Below are 17,464 nucleotides of genomic sequence, written 5' to 3' on the forward strand. Positions count from 1 at the left end.
CGCAGACAATGGCTTGATGGTGCAACAATAAACCGGGAATATGCAGTATAAGCGGAAGTTGTAACTGATTTTGGAGGAAAAAAGGAGCAGCGAAGATTGTAATCATAAGATAAGATAAGAAAGATTTTATTTGTTACATGCACAGTTATACATGATAAAATTTATTTATGTACTTGCAGCCAGTAGTAAAAAAGTAATACAGTAAAAACAGTATTAATTACACATAGTACACAAGGTAAACAATACAAGTATAAATGTATAACTGAGAAAAATAAAATAGAATATAGACTGTAAACTTGAAATGTAAACTTAAAGGGCTCATATATACATGCATTTACAGTATTTTAAAGCAGCTGTGGTACTTGAGTCCATTTAAGGAAACGCCGGCCTGATGGCAGTAGGATCTTCTTGGTCCTCAACCTGCAACGTTTTGTATAAATGTCCTGCAGGTTGGTTAGGGGGGTTCTGATGGTCCGATCAGCTGAACAGACCACCCTTTTGAGGGCCTGGTGCAATTTCCCATTCAGGTGGTGGTGATGCAAGTCCCTCTGCTGTTTCCTGCTGAAGTCCACTATCAGTTCCTTTGTTTTACTGATGTTCAGCAGGAGGTGGTTCATCCGGCACCAGTCCCCCAGGTGGGAGGCCTCCCTCCTGTAGTCTCGTCAGCGTGGGAGATTAGTCCCACAACAGTGATGTCGTCAGCAAACTTGATGATGATGCTGGAGTCTGACGTGGCCTCGCAGTCATGTGTGTACAGCGAGAACAGCAGAGGGCTGAGCACACAGCCCTGGGGTGATCCAGTGTTGAGATTGAGGGGGGCTGAAGTGTGGTGACCAGTGTTGGGCATGTTACTTTTAAAAAGTAATTAATTATAGTTATTAGTTACTTCTCCCAAAAAGTAACTGAGTTAGTAACTGAATTACTCTACTATAAAAGTAACTAATTACCAGGGAAAGTAACTTTAACGTTACTTTTTAAAAAAATATAGGCTATATGTTTAAATTTGATTTTTTTTCTGAGCTAATGTACACTTCATACATTCTTGCCTTTTACCTCAATGAGGTTAAAGTAGTGCCTATACTTCCACCTTGAAAAGGGCAACTTTACCTCTGAATGCTCCAAACTCCATTGCTGCAGTCTATCTCTGATCACTTGTGTGATACTGCTATGCGCGCGTTTGTTGGGCAGGTGTGTAAACAACACCTGCCCAACTGAAGACTGCCCTGCCGCTGATTGGCTTACCCTACCTTAGCCAATCATCATCACTTATGTGGCTACCGCCCCCACCCCACCCCAACCAGAGGGGGAAAAAAACACATGTGCAGCACTTGTGGCTGGCTGACAGCGCAAGTAACGCAGCACATTTAACTGTCGGTAACGGTAACGGCGTTGTAACGGAGGAAATAGTAATTAATTAGATTACTCGTTACTGAACGCCGTTATTCCCATCACTGGTGGTGACCCACTCGAACCAGCTTCCTTCTGCTGGACTTCTCCCTGAACGGGAAACCCAGGTCATACAGCTTAGAGGCCAGTCTGGAGGGAATGATGGTATTAAATGCTGAGCTGTATTCAACAAACAGCACTCTCACATAGTTTCCCTTACCAGTGTCCACATGGGAGAGGGTCTTGTGATCATCGAGGTATAAATATTCACTTTGGGATTGTGCAGCAGCCGGTGGTACAAGATAGATAGAGGAAGGAAGACATTCCAGTAATTAGACTACCAACAAATTCTTGACGCCACGCAGTCAGTCAGTCAGACAGTCAGTCAACTGAAAGTGAAATCAGCCTGGATCAAAAACTACTTCTAGAAACGCATTAAAAGTCCTCAAATCCAGCACTCATCAAAAACCAGGAATAAATACTGTAATTTATCCAGACGTCCACATTTTTGTAAGAGAAAGTAAATCTTAAAGCTAATAATACTTCCTCTATTATTGTTTTCGTTCCTTTTTTATTTAAGACATTTATGCTCGACTAACAAACATATCCACGTAAATACAAACGTGAAAACAAACTGTAAATGCATTAACGATATAAATAAATAAATAAATAAATAAATAAATGGGTTTTTACTCCTTTTGACCAAATCATGTGATTTCGGTGTTGATGACGACATGCTCGGGGCGGGTCTCCTCCGTGTAGTCCACTTCCTGCTTCTCTGCCCTGGTTTCGCCTGATCAGCTGCATCGGTCCTTTATCCGACGAAAGACACAATGTCACATCAGACGGGCATTCAAGGTAGACGCTTCCTCTCGTCTTTTCGTTGTCTCTGTCTCTTATGTGATTTGTGGCGCGAGTGAGTGCCCCTCGGGCTGGGCTTTAAGCGCCTGCAACAATTCATTGCAACGAGAAGCTAGCGTCAAGTTAGCTAGCCACTCCTAGCTAGCTTAGAGCTACCGTGATGTGTGTGTGAGAGAGAGATCAGCGGTGTCCTGTCTGGGCACTTTTAGGACCAGGAAACCTAATCCCCGAGTGTTTAGCCAGTTTACCAGCCACATAAAACACGACGGCGTTAAATACTTCTTTCGCTTTGCCACATAAATATTTGTGCCACAGCTTCTCTCACATCCTGAAAGGTTACTTTAGCTTTGAATGGATGGGCGACGCCTTTCATTTGAACAAACTGCTGCCCTGGTATTTGCCGGTGTTTCCCTTAATAGCACAGATATTACCCTCGCGTTGTTGTTGTAGGAATGAACTCAGGTAGGGTGTGACCTTCTGTTACAGATGGCTAAATAGAAGCACAGTTGTTTACAGGCTGTTTTTCCCCTCGGGTAAAACAAATATAAGCTGATCTCATACTAGACAGGCCGATGTGAAAAGTCTGTGCAAACCTTGTTACATACAGTTGTGACTGAAATGATCCTGCATTTGAAAGTATGCAGGATCATACCGAGGCCGTTGCAATTTGACTTGTCTGCACACAACTAGAGTATACTAAGGAAAAGGAAAGCGATTCTGAGTATGTCTGTGCACAAAACTGCAGCCACTGCAGCAAAAGCCCTTTAGACTGTGGTTTGAATGCAAATGAAAAAGTGTTTTATTGGGACCGGGCTTGAGGATCAACAGTGATCGGTATTCAGTCACTGGAACCAAGGTGTTTCCCCCTCTGACTACGAAGTTACAATTTGGTTGATTCTTTTAGGTGTGGACCTATTCATGACTGAATATGGTTATGTTAACCAGAGCGCATTGTTGCCTGCTGACATGCATCTGTTTAAAACAGAATAAGACTCTCTCTCTCTGTCTTTTCTCAGCGGGGAATGATGTTAAGGATATCTTTGCCAGTGCCAGGAGCGGAGATCAATATCGAGTCTTAAAAATCGTCATTGAGGATGGTAAGTAGTGTCCCAGAGTTTTTGTTTACGGCCTCTTATGCCAAAAAATTTCCTAAGTGATACTTCTGTGTTGACTCAGAATGACAGCATGACTAACAGACATCTGCACAGCTGACTTTTTTTTTTTGCTGTTGTGCACATCTGCTTTCCAGAGCAGCTGGCTCTGGGCGGCACCAGAAAAGCATCAAAGAAGTGGGACCAGGAGTATGATTCTTTAGTGCTGTCCCTCCTCGAGGATGACGTGCCCTGTTATATTCTTTACCGGCTGGACTCCACTAACAACCAAGGCTACGAGTGGGTCTTCCTGGCCTGGTCACCGGACCACTCTACTGTAAGAAAACCCAGCCTGTGCCGGCTTTAATGAATAGCTCCCCATTCGTCTTGGCATTTGTCCTCCTCTGTTTTGGGTATCAGACGGGTGGGGTTGACCACATCACGGAAGCTCGCCTTTGCATGCATTCATTACTTCCTACCAGACCTCTTGAAATCTAAATATGGGTAGAATATGGCGTTTTCCGACTAAAACACAGCGTTTAGCCTCGAGCCCTCATCTCTGACTTTCACTCTCATAGTGCATTTACATCAGATAGACTGATTATTATACTGTTTTCTTGTCATGCAAATGTTCTTGTCTCACACAATGTCACCCACAGTAAGTCACTGTCATGTGGTGTGACTGAAACTCCATGAGACGCGTGTTGCGATTCAGAATGGCCATGACAGACAAACATGTTGCTACTGTTGCAGTGGAAAGAGACATGTTGAACGAAGGGGAGATCAGGACCAGAATAAAAGTGTGCTGCACTGCGGGACCGAGCCCTCAGATTCACTTTTTGAGTGATATAGCCGAGCTTAACATTCCTGTCCTCGAGCTCAAAGCGCAGCGCTTCAGGTTGAGGCTTGCCTGGAAGTTGCAAAATCATTTCACAACCAGGGCACACATTCTGCTGCCTTGACTGAAGCGTGTTTTCAGTTTGATTAGGTCAAGTCAGACGCATTTATGTAGTCTAAGGTGTACCACGTGTTATGGTGGACGAAAGTTCTACACAGGTAATGCAGTGATGAACCAACAAAGTTAGTGAAGATCCTGTAAATAATACCAAAGATAATAAAAATAACTATATCGTTGGAGGGACTTCAAGGATGGCATGAAAGCTGTCCCATATTTACATGTATGTAAAAGCAATAAACTTTTTTTTGCTCAGTAATAGAGATTTTTGTTCATATCCTCAATAGGTGCGACATAAAATGTTATATGCTGCTACCAGAGCCACACTGAAGAAAGAGTTCGGAGGCGGCCACATCAAGGATGAGATTTTCGCCACCACAAAGGTCAGTCACGCAGCAGCCCTTTAAATTAAGATGTCACAAAACTTAAGAAGTAACAATGTGAGCACACTGATAAGAGCTATGGTTTTCATAGTGGTGTCAGTGAGTCAGTGTGAGTTCCGATATGATGTGTAACTGCTATTTTTTCACTCTAGGATGATTTGAACCTCAGTGGCTACAGGAAGTATCTGACCTCACAGGCTGCTCCTTTGCCCCTCACTGCTGCGGAGGAGGAACTGAGACAGATCAAACTCAATGAGGTACACACAGACCGCTGATTCAGATTTTAATCTCTTGGCCTGTTGACAAGTTCCCTGGCTTGAATTGTTCCTGGGCTGGGTGCGGATTAGGTTCGTTCTCTGTTTCAATTCTGAAAAGTTGGAAAAATGACACCCTTGCACTTGAGGTGTCAGTGGTAGAAAATAAACCGCTTATCTCAGCCCGCAGCAGCGTTCCCCCTAATCACATCTCCTGCGGGCGAGGTGCAAGTCCCACCGGAAACGGTGTGGGGTATCAATGAAGGCCGGCGGTGCAGCCTTCCAAACAGCACAAGGTCAGCAGCATTGAAAGTGTGCATATGCTTGCCTGGCAGTATCAACACTGTGCAAAGATGCTGATGCATTAGAGCAGCAGGATGTTGGCAGAGGTGAATCTATTACCTCACACCCATAGCTCCGTTAAAAAACGTTGTTCAGTCGCAAGTTTAAGTTAGCCTAATCAACAGCGATTCTGCACAGACAAGCTGTGCTTCTCCTTTTGTTGTGATAAGATAAACAAATACCGTAATGTGATATCTGTTGCATGCTACTGATGTCGTCATCTGTGTTTATGCAGCTGATGCAAAGGACTGTGCCAGATAAACTCTGAAAGAAAGCTGAATTTGTAGTTTGACTCTAATGACTTTGGTGACCTGTTCTTAAAAAATGCACCAAAAATAAACTCTTCTTCTTTTGTGTGAAACAAAACTTTTTTTCTAATTGCTGCTCTCTTGGCCAGCCACATAAACAAGAAGCGCTGTCTTCCCCACCATATATGGAAGTGCTTTGAGTGGTGCAGTCCCTCTCCAAAGTATGGTCAATTAAAAGCAGCAGAACAAATGGGAAGTGACGTTTCTGCTTGTCCCACTTGACCAGCTGTTGAGGGAAGATAATATACCATTAATCTGTACCGGCCAGATGAAAAAAGAGGCTTTGAAATATTTATCGTTGCCATGCCTCGGAGACTTGACTGCCTTTTTACTAAGCAGATGGATGAAAGACCCGCAATCCCTTTTGGTATGCGAGGTAGCTACGTCGGAGAGGCTTGGGCGTGTTTGCACGGCATTTCATTTTGTGGGCCTCTAAAAATAGATGCAATCCATCAGTGTAATCCTTTCAGCGTTTCCAGTTTTCAGTGTGATTTCACAGAGGGCCCTTGCCACTTCCGATACAAGCGCCTCATCTGTAATCATCAAGCTCCTGCATTCAAGCCGTTTGTTGCCCTCTGTGCTTCCTTATGACAAAAGATGAATTATATTTGTTCTCTGAGAGAAAAGTGCGATGAGTCTGTCTCCATATATGACATTATTGTGAACACAATAAGTCAAGAGCATGTTAGAAAATGTGTACCTACTATATAGTACAGATTCCCTTTGTAGATTCAGACATTTGTTTGGGTGTTATTGCATGTTACCAATAAAGACCTGACTATTTCTGACTTTAGCTTCTAATGTTAATATGATCCATGTGATATTTGTGGGGACATTAAATATTCACTACAGTGCATTGATCAGCCCGCACAAAGCCCTCATTACCACAACTGTTTGTGTCTTATGCGGTGTTTCATGTTGATGATGGCGGGATGGCAGAAAGCTCAAGTGGCTCTTGTGTTTGTGATGTGTTCAGGTGCAGACGGACATCAGCGTGGACACCAAGCAGCAGACTCTGCAGGGAGTGGCTTTCCCCATTCACAAGGACGCTGTTGCAGCACTCGAACGTTTTAGGGACAAGAAAATCAACTACGTACAGCTGGTGGGTTCTTAAATGCAAATCTTCTGTGCAGAGGCTGCCTTTGCTTGGCTGCTAATTTGATTGAGCTAATCCGTCCTTTTATCTAATCTTCGAGAGGTATTAGGTCAGGAGTGGCGTATAGATCGACACAATGAGTCACTCATTTTGCCCCCAAAAGCCTTTGTGTTCTTTCTTCTCATTGAAATTCAGAGGGTTTGTGTCACAAGATCAGATCAGTGCAAAGTACAAAGGAATAATTGTAGCACAGTTGCTGCCACGTCCCAGTTCCCCTTTTGTTTGTGGGTGTAACAGCTTTGCAGAAAACCAATTTGTTCTATCTATCCAATGAAGACTTACTCCTGGCTGCTGTTGAGTAAATGTTTCACGCGTGAGAGGGAGAGGAGATTTGTTATTCACCCCTTTTAGTTTCCTAATTGGCCTGGTGCTCAAAGCAGGAATTTTAGGGTTGCAAGTGTACTCTGTCTACACTGAGAGTAACTTTTCGTTTCCTTAATCCACAGCTAGTAGATGCTGAACAGGAACTGATTCGGCTGTACAACACTGAGCCAACAGAGTTGAAAGACCTGCCTCTTAGAATCCCTAAAGATACAGCACGTTACCACTTCTTCCTCTACAAACATTCCCATGAGGGCGACTACTTGGAGTCCACAGGTGAGTACATTGTCACAAGTTCGTTTGGGCCTCCAACAAAAACTCTGAATGGTACTTCATGTTTTCTCATCTCACTGTCTCTCTGTCCTTTGTCTTTGCAGTCTTCATTTATTCTATGCCTGGGTACAAGTGCAGCATCCGAGAGAGGATGCTGTATTCCAGCTGCAAAAATCCCCTGGTCGACATGGTGGAAAACAAGCTCAAGATTGAGATTGAGAAAAAGGTAAGAAACTATCTGTCAGGATTAAAAGATAGCGGTGATCAGCACAGCAATCTGCTTTTGTTAGTGAGTCCTGCTCACTGGCCTGAAATATGGCCTTAGGCCCCCTGCTGAGCAAACAAGGGAAAACTCCCTTTTAACAGGAAGGAACCTTGAGCAGAACCCGTCTCATATGGGGGGACTCATCTGACTGAGGTCAACTGGGTAGAGACGGAGACAAGAGAGAAGGAGAAGAGAACATCTAGTAAACATCTGTTCAATAGGAAAACATTGGTGCTTAATGACCATGTAAACAGTTTATCAGTTCATTTCTCCCTGGGTGAAATGAACACACTATTTCTGCATATGTTTGCTCCATGTGGAGTAAAACTTTACACAAGATTCAACGCTTCTCTACTATATTACATTCTGATGGATGGTTGGGGGCATTTAAACAAATCTAGTCTTATCAGATTATTTTATTTAATGTCCATTTGAACTCTTAAATTGTAATCTCTCTTGCAGTTTGATTGAAGAAATATTGTTTATGCAGACCTAGACCTAGGAGTGAGATCCTTCGTCATCAACGGGCGTAAATGGTTAGCCACATGACCACATGAATTCTGCAGCTGACATTAGTCTTCAGGGGGCGTGGAAAGTGCAGTCACAATGGCCACGTATAGGAAATGCAGTCCATCCTCAGTGGGATGCAACTTTCTTTCTGCAGCTCAGTCAATCTTTCGCTTGTCGTTTGGGTGAGAAGTTCTTGAGAATGCTGTACGCCACACGAGTTTGGAACTGGCTCAAGCATTGCTTGAACAGCGGCACCGGTAGTGGGTTCAGCAGTCCCTTACGTCTCACGCTCATATGTGCATTTTTCTGTCTCCCAGCTGGAAATCGAAAGCGGAGATGAACTGACAAGTGACTTCATGTACGAGGAGGTGCATCCCAAGCAGCACGCACACAAGCCCGCCTTCGCCAAGCCCAAAGGCCCCGCTGGCAAGAGGGGCGGGCGCCGCATCACCCGACCACACGGAGAGGGAGAGGAGGAGGATTAAGCAGACCTCAGCACCTGACCACCACCACCTCCACCCTGAGCACGTTCCACAGTGGAACATTCCTGTGATTTGGGGAAAAATCATATTTGACAAGTTTGTTTAAAAGAATAAGACGACAACCTCAAATTCCCACAGAGTTCACCCAGAGACCCAACTATGCACGCCAAGGACAACTGAGCAATGACACACTTCAGAATTTCCATTTGTAGCTCGCCAAATGGAAGCCTGTTCATGTATGTACATCCACAACAAATGATTCAAAGAGGCCCAAACTAAGTCAGAGTTGAGGTTTTTACATCGTTGCCAGCTTAAACTATTTTAGTGCGACTAATGTGAACTTGCGCCAATATGATAAAATTTCCCTGTTTTTTTGAGTTCACATGCTCGAATTCTTAACTTGCATTCCTTAAGTCTGTGTTCTTTAATGTTCCTGCGTCTAATGTGTCCCAACATTCGTCTCCTACTGTTTGCACAATGAGGTGCTCCAAAGCGGAAAATATTCTAATGATCCCACTTGTGTCTATTGATTCGTTTTAACAGTGCATTTTATATTGGAAAATTGACTTCTTTTTTGATATAACTGTGGTTTACATGGGAAAAAAAAAAAATCATCTGCTGAGAAACTTATTTTTCTATGCAAGTGCTGTAAATGTACATATTGTAGCTGTGTGATGCTCTATGATTCAGAAAACGGTCTGTTCTGGTGATTGTCAGCGTGGATCACAGTGGAAATTACTGGGGCTTCCAGAAATATTACATCAATACATCTCAGATTTCACTAAGAGGAAGCCACTCTGACTTCGCTGGTCCCCATATATAAGAGGGAATGCCAAGCTAACCGGATAGGAAAAGGGAATAATATAAGTACCTTGATCAAAGTGTTGCCACATCCACTGGTCTACTGATTAATATTAGGCAAACTACTAAGCTCACCTCATGTTTGAAGGGAAGATCCCTTTATATACATACAGTGTCATTATAATAGAAAGAAAAATCATGTTTGGTCTTATTTGTTTTCTTACAAATCTTTCTTTTAATGAAGAAAAATAAAATATTTAAATCACACGTGTTCATTTATTCCTTTAAATATCCCCACAGTAAATATAAAAAAGTTTGTCATTCCAGTGTACTGTTACTTTTGCAATAATTGCATCTATACAAAGCTATACGCATCTAAAAGAAATCCTTTAAAAATGCAAGCAACTGACCGTCACAGTCAACAAGCAATAATCATTTATATGACACTTTGTTGGAGATACAGTTGTCAGTCTGTGCACTGCGACCGATGGGAGCAGGCTCACAAATCTCTTCTGTAACGCTTCACTGCTGTGACTGAGAGTCCAGGGAAATGCTTTTAACGACTCCATGAATCTCTGAAAAGACCTGTGAAGACAGAGGGAGACAGCTCTTAGCACTTTAGGGAGAAAAAACTTGAGTGTATTGTGAAAGCTAATTCAGGATATACACCGATGAGCCACAACATTTTAAAAACCACTGACAGGAGAAGTAAATAACATTGACCATCTGGTGATAATTCAGTGTCACAAGATGGCAATCACCCACCTAGACCAGACCAGGCACCCCCACCCCATAGCAATGACACTCCTTGATGACAGCAGCCATTCCCAGGTGTTGGCTGACCTGCGTTCAAATTCACTAGATCCCAAACTGATCAAGTATCTGGGGGATGATCCACAGAGGCCCATCCCCTCCACCCACAGGACCCAAAGGCCCCCACTAACAACAACTAACAAATACAATATTGTTGTATTTGTCTGATATTATATTCATACTTCCAGTTTATCTGCACTCCATTAATGATGATTGGAAGCAACAACACTTCATTGTCTCTTCATTACATGATCAGAGTGATGAAGCTCAGACAAATGTTAAATAAGCGATCGGTTTCTATGTCTCAGTTTGGGCTATTTCTGCTGCGCTACTCTCTCTGACATTCTGCTCTTTCCACCCTGCCACATTCTACATTAATGCTCCCGGAGCTCATAACGCAGGCATGTAGCTCAAGGTGACATAGAGAAACTGGCGCAACTTCCAACACAGTAGCTCGACCTTTACACTTTAATATCTGCCTGCGTCCATCCACGCTGTACCTGTTTGATCAGTGGCCGTCTGTTCTTCCTGTCGTGGAGGCAGTTGCAGGCCAGAGAGTAGATACTCTCCACCTGGCTCAGCTCCCAGTCTCTCATCTTTTTGTCCACGAAGTCCTCCAGAGTCAGGTCCTCAGTTTCATCGTCTATGTCGTACCTCATCTCCATCTGGGAGATTGTGGGAATAAGAAAATACAGTATTACTGGTAAGATACACTCAAACAGCATCTAAGACGTAGCTTCAAGTCCTTTGCAGTAACTCTATTACCTGATAATGCGGCCTTATTTATGAAATACTAAGTCTTTAATAAGCTCAAATCGCAAACAATAGCTTGACTGATACCCAGTGAAAGCCGCTTTTGTGCAACTTACCAGGAACTGTGGCTCCTTGTTTTCATCCGCTGGCGGGAGTCCAGACAATATTTCTAACAACACCTGTAGATGGTGGAGAGAGGAGGTTAATCTGGCAGACAGAAAACTTTTATTACTCCAACATGTATGCTGGATAGAGTGGATTATATAGTTGGAAATCAATCAATCAAATAATGAAAGATGATAAACAACATTGAGCTCAAGTTACACGGACGTGGAGAAATGTACACTGTTCATGTTTGTGTCCTGCGATTATGAATGTGTCAGTATTTTGGGGGAACCTGGCACTCAAGTAAACTGCTGAGTAGTGTTCTGTATTCTGCATTACAGCGGCAGTTTCTCTGTTCCCAACGTAATATCCGTGCGTCTGCAGAAATCCTACCACTCCGAAGCTGAAGACATCAGATTTTGGTGTTATCTCCCCTCGGAGCGCCTCGGGGGCCATGTACGCGCGGGTGCCCATGACCCTGTCCGTCATCATGGTGGATGACGTCTGCTTGGCCGATGCTCTCGTCAGGCCGAAGTCTGAGATTTTTGCCACAAAGTTTTCATCTAACAGGATGTTCGCACTGACGGGGGGAAAAAAAAAGGTTTTGTTAAGATTAAGAGCACACACAGAATAATAGAGAATATGTGATATAAAGTCATATCTGTCTGCTGATGTTAAAGGACGAGTTAAATCTGCATACTGGCTCTCTTTGCATGAAAAGAGACACTATATACTATGTGACACTATAGCTAGTTTGGCAAATACATCTAAAATCCTATATGTAAAAAAATGATATAATATTTAGTTGATATAGTTTGAACAAAAGCATATGAAACCAGTGGTGAAAAAAAATTAAAAGTTCGTGGAATCAAACTATTACTTGAGTAAAAGTATTGGCACCAAAATGTACTCACAACATCAAATACACCGATTGATCGGCCACAACATTATGCCCACTGACCACCAAATAAGCATCTTGTGTTCTATTTGGCAGGTGGTCATAATGTTATGCCTGATCAGTGTATAAAAGTACTAGTAAAGTAAATGCCACATTTCTCGATCATATTATTGAACAATATTTTGTAATGCATTCATATTTCATCACTTTTAAAGTTGCGGCCGACAAGACTGGGGATGATTTAGTTCAGATAATCTTACTAGCTTACGCAATTTCCAAACACTATTCTTTTAAGAAAATGTTCTTTAAAAGGGCACTAATAATGACCCCACTCAGTGCACCTTTTAACGTCTCTGTGGACATGGTGGTTGCAGTGCAGATACTCCAAACCTCTAGCTGTCCCTTCTGCTATCAAGCATCTCTGTTGCCATGACAATGGAGGACTTCCGTCCTGAATGAAAGAAACAACAACATATGATTTAATCATCCATGTAAAGGTTCATGCACTAGACACCAGAGTGTGTGCGGAGCAGTGAACGGTGCTTACTAGGCAAGCTAGTCGGTCCAGCAAAGAGCCGTTGGCCATGAAGGCGTACACTAGACATAGGTGCTGTTCATCACAGGAAAATCCGACCATGTCAACCAAGTTCTCGTGTTTCAACCTGTGGGTGAATGACTGTGTTTAACATTGTTTAACTATGTATAGTTGGCTTCATGCTGAGAGCTAGATGTATGGAACTTACACTTTTAGAGTCTGGATCTCTTGGTTAAACTGAACTTGCAGCTTGTCAGGCGTCATGTCATCCATCTAAATGAGACAATAACATTTTGTGCTGTTATTTACAAGATCTACAAAATAATGTGTTTGGAATTAAACTATTCTCACTTACCGGGTTGAGTTTTTTCACTGCAACAGGCCTGTTGTTCAGGAGACCTTTGTACACTGTCCCAAAGCCTCCCTCTCCGATTCGGCTGCCCCCGTCTGATGAGGAACGGTCGTCAAAGTTGCCGGTAATCCTCATCAACTCGCTGTACGGGAAACTGGAGAAACCTGAGGGGAGCATTAAAAAAATGAAGACCCAAGTCCTGGCACCTGCTGGTCAACTTTCTAAAAAAATAAATAAATCACAAGTTTTTTCAATGACGCAGCATGATTTGTGGATTGCTTGTGCAGAAATCAAAGTGTTACCTCTCTGAATTACTTTGTATCAGCCTTGTTTTTAAAAAAGAAAAAAAGTTTACTTCATATTCCTACAGAGAAAATATTTAGTTTCACCACATCCAGGATCATCGTTAACATACTAATAATTCTGAGGGCCACAGAGGTGTAACAAGTGTTGTGTCAAATGTGCAACTTCCTCTCACAACGAGGAGGATATGATACATAAATGACAAAACATGAAAGTAAACTGAACTGGGGTTTTTTCAGCTGATACATATATCTCATAAACATTAGCCAAATGAAGAGGAGGCTGAACTTAGTTTGAACTGAAAAAAATAAAAAGCTCATTTACCTGGTTCATTGTCCTCCAGCGGTACGTCTGGCTGCAGGACAGAGGTGACCTGTGCTGTCTGCATCTCTCTCTCTTCCAGCAGGATGGTTGGAAGAGCGCGGTCCGTTTTTACTGGAGAGACCGGCTGTGTCTCCGCTGATGTGAGCTCTTCCACTGTGGGTGGACAAAAAAAAAAAAAAGATATCTAGAAAAGTTATTTTGCACATATGGGGCAGTAGTTTTTAGAGCATGGATGCTCAAACAGCCGTGATTACTGCCCAGTGTTTAGAGAGAAGTCCTTGCTTTTGCAATTCTGCCCCCGATTTCTCCAAAAAAACAATTTGTTTTGCAGTGCAAATGGAAAACTTCTCAGTCCTTAATGTAAGATTAATGTTTCAGTCCCTGACAATTTTCTGTGCAATAAAGCCAACACTGAAGAAAAGTGCTTTAAGTGCAGATTCTAAGCTTTAATTTTAGATTCAAGTCATGATTATTGTCTCTTCCACAATAATGAAAACATACAGAGGCGTGAAATACTGGTTCTCCTTGTCCCACTGTGCGACATATATGCTGACAACACACACACACTTTTTTGACACCAGCCCAAAAGAGAAATTAAGATTCAAGATGTTGGAGAAAATGCGGAGTAGAAGAAGCAGATTATTTTGTTGTCTACCGGGGATGTCCCTCAATCACCAATTTTTGAGAATGGAGGCTCCTTTTCTGATTGTGGTATTATACTAGAGGGAAATGAACATCAGACTTGGGAGACAAATACATGTTACGGATAATAGCCATACAAAAGTAGTAAACCTATTATCAGAAAATGGCTGAGGACAGAGAAGACATCTTATGCAGAGGTCTGGGTTGAGGTAATGAAAAACACGCGCAGGTCGGCCAAAACATTATGACTGGTCACAATCACTGAGCGAGTGAATAACACCAATTATCTGGCTATCATGGCACCTGTCAGTGGGTGGAATATATCAGGCAGCAGGCGAATAATGTGTCCTCAAAGCTGATGTGTTTGAAGCAGGAAAAATGTGGAAAGATTTGAGTGACTCTGATAAGGGAAAAATTGTGATGGCTAGACGACTGGAGGACTCGGAGCGCCTCCAAAACTGCAGCTCTTGTGGGGTATTCCTGTCCTGCAGTGGTCAGTACCTACAAACGTGGTCCAAGGAAGGAAAAGTGTGCCAACAGTAGTTATGTGAACATCAGAACTGAACCTCGGCCAGGTTGACCCTGTGTGTTGCTTAGTTTAACATATGACGCATGGGGCGCCCTGCTTCAATGCCACAGAGTTTAGGTCGTTTGTATGTTTGAGGTACATTCGGCTGAGGAGATGACTTCATGTATCCCAACCTATGTGCCCTAGCTGTCTGCCTACATGTCTGTGATAATGATGTGGATGCCTTTTGAAAATCATACCAGGTAGCAGGACACTTGCAGCAGCCATCAACTTGTGACTCTTCAAAATGTCCACAAGTTCACCCACTGTGCAGTTGGTGGTCCCCCAGTCATTAAGCAGCTCCACTGTGGGGCTCTTACCCTGGGCGACGAGACATTCAAATCTCCTGTGGATACACAACGGATAGATTGTAATTTCATTCAAATCATCAGTAAACAACACACCAGGGTGTTTATCAGTGTCTTACCTGACATGGTGCTGGGAGTACCTCAGCTCCCCGCTCGGCTTCCTTATGGACACAATCACATCTTTCCACATATCGTGGGGGTCCAAAAAGTCGGACAACTTACGGCGTAAACCATAACTGATGTTACGAATATAAGTAGAGGAAGTAGGTGAATTATCCATCCGGCGAAGTTTCGTTGTTTTGTGTTTTTTTTTTGTTTTTTTTTACTTATTTTATCTGCAACTCATTCTGACATGTTTCACAGCTTATATAGGTTAATTATGCTCCGGCGAGTGCATTCAGAAAGAGGCAGAAGAGCAGCAAACTGGTATTTTTGTGTTGACAGTGAGATAAAATGTGTTTTCCGATATTGGGCAACTTCCCCAAACGTAACACCGCAGGGCTGTCCCACTCAAAGTCTCCACCTACAATGCGGAAATGATCATTTAAAAAAAAAAGGTGACAGCATGAAACGTCTCCGCTGTGTGTTCCTACGGTTCCGTAAAAGCATAACTAATATCGATGCTTTTCTTAGTGAGTTTTAAAGTTTATTGCTCCACAGGAAAAGGGAAAAGAAAGAGATCTAGCTGTACATCACAGGTTTACAGCACCACAGTGCCCTCTAGTGGATGACAGAGAGACTGACTTTTCCCTGGTTATGACTCCAGCTGTGGATTTTTTTTAACCCTGAATTAGGTTTAAAAAAGCCTGTAAGACGAGTAAACCTGATATTTCAGTATTCCAAAAAGGTGCAATTCCATATTTAAAATTTTGACACTTGACCAGTTTTTAGATACACTAGAAAATAGCTAAACTAATCTTAGGAACCTGATAGTACCACAGAGGCCTAAAGTATTGGATGAGTGATGAACCTCATGAGTGTCTCTTTTTGTACATTTGGCATATGATTTGCTCCGTTTCACAACTTCCTGATGTCTGGATTGAGGATCAGGTTTCAGTCCCCTACTTTTCCCAAAGACCCCTAATAGTATCTGTGATATCTACAATGTAAACTAAAACTGTTTACAATTCTTCCCTCAGATCCATTACTTGACTTCCATGTGACACATTCTTGGTCGTCTTGGGCGCAGAGACATGATAAACGCTTGTATCTTTTCAGATTTACCGTACAGCCCTCATCTGTCATTCACCACCCTGTATGTTGGACTGGAGCACAGACCTGTGTTATGCTTCAAGTTCCAGGGGTTTAATGTGAACCTGCCTTCAATCTTTTATGCATCAATCACATGAAATGATCTAAAACGCATTCTCAAGAACAAAAGCAGTTCAGGAGGATGATTCGATTCGTCTCGATTTTTGATGCACCACGTTTTGAATGTGTGTGTACAAGTTCTGCATCTAAAAAGTTATATATTGTATTTTGTCACATTATTTGACTCCTTTGTAATTTTCTTTGACATGTGTGTGAATTGAAAATTTGGAGGCACCGATGCTACATATGAGAAACTAACTTTAGAAATATATTATGAACATATAAAACTATAACAACTATAATCATATATGTAGATATTAGATTCACTGTGTCATCTCCAGTATTCTGAGGTCACTGATGGAGTTGATGAAACATGGAGCCCTTGAGGCAGTTTATTTTTTTTTTCAACCGTTCATCAAACACATTGCAAGACAAAAGAAAAGCATTCGAACTCGTTCTTCGCTTTGAAACTTCAGAGCTGCGTGAAACAAACAACCCCGTCAAATTCAACTTGTGTCGATCCCTAATTGCAATTTGGCAAACAAAGTCAAGCGTTTGCTCTGAAGTGCTCACAGTACCACTTTTTCCTGTGTGTGCCAGCGATGCCTGATCTGTTTATGCCGTGTTAGTTGCTATTTACCCTGTGTTTGTTGAATTGTGATCAGTTCCGTGTGGACTGGAGGGCCTGGCTGTCTCGCTGGATGGGTGGGGTGTGATGGATTGCGAGGTGTGTGGAGAAATAATACGCTTTGAAACTACGAACACATGCAATAAGACATGGACTCATTTGCATGCGAGCATTCTCATGACAAATGGTTACAGCACTAATGTGAGGACACCAAATTTGATGGGATGGTTGAGGTCATTCACTTTGAATAAAAGCTTTGAACCGACTGATTACAAAACCACGCTGTCGGTGTTACTTAGATAGTTGTGCAGAAACTAAAAAACTAAGACAAAAATGAAAATAAAATCCAAGTTTTTCAGTTTAACTTGAAGTTATTAAGTCACTAAAGAAATGAACTGCTCACTGCACTTAACCTCCATCTAAATGAACGTTCAATATTTTGTTTGAATGCAAGAAATAAAATAAAGTTGACATAGTCATTAAAAAGTGGCCTAACACTCGTCATCTTGGCTTCACATAAAAGTAAAAAGAATTAC

General features: G+C 42.3%; 2 protein-coding genes across 2 annotated transcripts; one reads left to right on the plus strand and one right to left on the minus strand.

Annotated features, from left to right (window-relative positions):
* Positions 1–2,129: 2,129 nt before the first annotated feature.
* On the plus strand, positions 2,130–9,655 carry twf1a (twinfilin actin-binding protein 1a). The gene is made up of 9 exons (XM_084554508.1): positions 2,130–2,244; positions 3,264–3,344; positions 3,497–3,675; positions 4,581–4,676; positions 4,829–4,933; positions 6,557–6,682; positions 7,183–7,333; positions 7,435–7,556; positions 8,423–9,655. The coding sequence occupies exons 1-9, from the start codon at positions 2,220–2,222 to the stop codon at positions 8,588–8,590; spliced, it is 1,053 nt and encodes a 350-aa protein (XP_084410634.1). The 5' UTR covers positions 2,130–2,219; the 3' UTR covers positions 8,591–9,655.
* A 150-nt stretch (positions 9,656–9,805) lies between these two features.
* irak4 (interleukin-1 receptor-associated kinase 4) lies at positions 9,806–17,219 on the minus strand. The gene is made up of 11 exons (XM_084554507.1): positions 15,109–17,219; positions 14,882–15,027; positions 13,472–13,624; positions 12,848–13,008; positions 12,701–12,765; positions 12,505–12,619; positions 12,299–12,408; positions 11,453–11,639; positions 11,071–11,133; positions 10,702–10,866; positions 9,806–9,973 (listed from the first exon to the last, which is right to left on the minus strand). The coding sequence occupies exons 1-11, from the start codon at positions 15,267–15,269 to the stop codon at positions 9,911–9,913; spliced, it is 1,389 nt and encodes a 462-aa protein (XP_084410633.1). The 5' UTR covers positions 15,270–17,219; the 3' UTR covers positions 9,806–9,910.
* Between the last annotated feature and the right edge of the window lie 245 nt (positions 17,220–17,464).

Source organism: Chelon labrosus, assembly GCF_963514085.1.
Source record: "Chelon labrosus genome assembly, chromosome: 11".
Lineage (NCBI taxonomy): Eukaryota > Metazoa > Chordata > Actinopteri > Mugiliformes > Mugilidae > Chelon > Chelon labrosus.

Coding starts and splice junctions, on each gene's coding strand:
- twf1a (XM_084554508.1), top strand. CDS start 2,220: ATGTCACATCAGACGGGCATTCAAG. Junction 4,934..6,556: donor GACAGATCAAACTCAATGAG/GTACACACAGAC, acceptor TGATGTGTTCAG/GTGCAGACGGACATCAGCGT. Junction 7,557..8,422: donor AGATTGAGATTGAGAAAAAG/GTAAGAAACTAT, acceptor TCTGTCTCCCAG/CTGGAAATCGAAAGCGGAGA.
- irak4 (XM_084554507.1), bottom strand. CDS start 15,269: ATGGATAATTCACCTACTTCCTCTACTTATATTCGTAACATCAGTTAT. Junction 12,766..12,847: donor CAGTGAAAAAACTCAACCCG/GTAAGTGAGAAT, acceptor TGTCTCATTTAG/ATGGATGACATGACGCCTGA. Junction 12,620..12,700: donor GAGATCCAGACTCTAAAAGT/GTAAGTTCCATA, acceptor ATTCACCCACAG/GTTGAAACACGAGAACTTGG.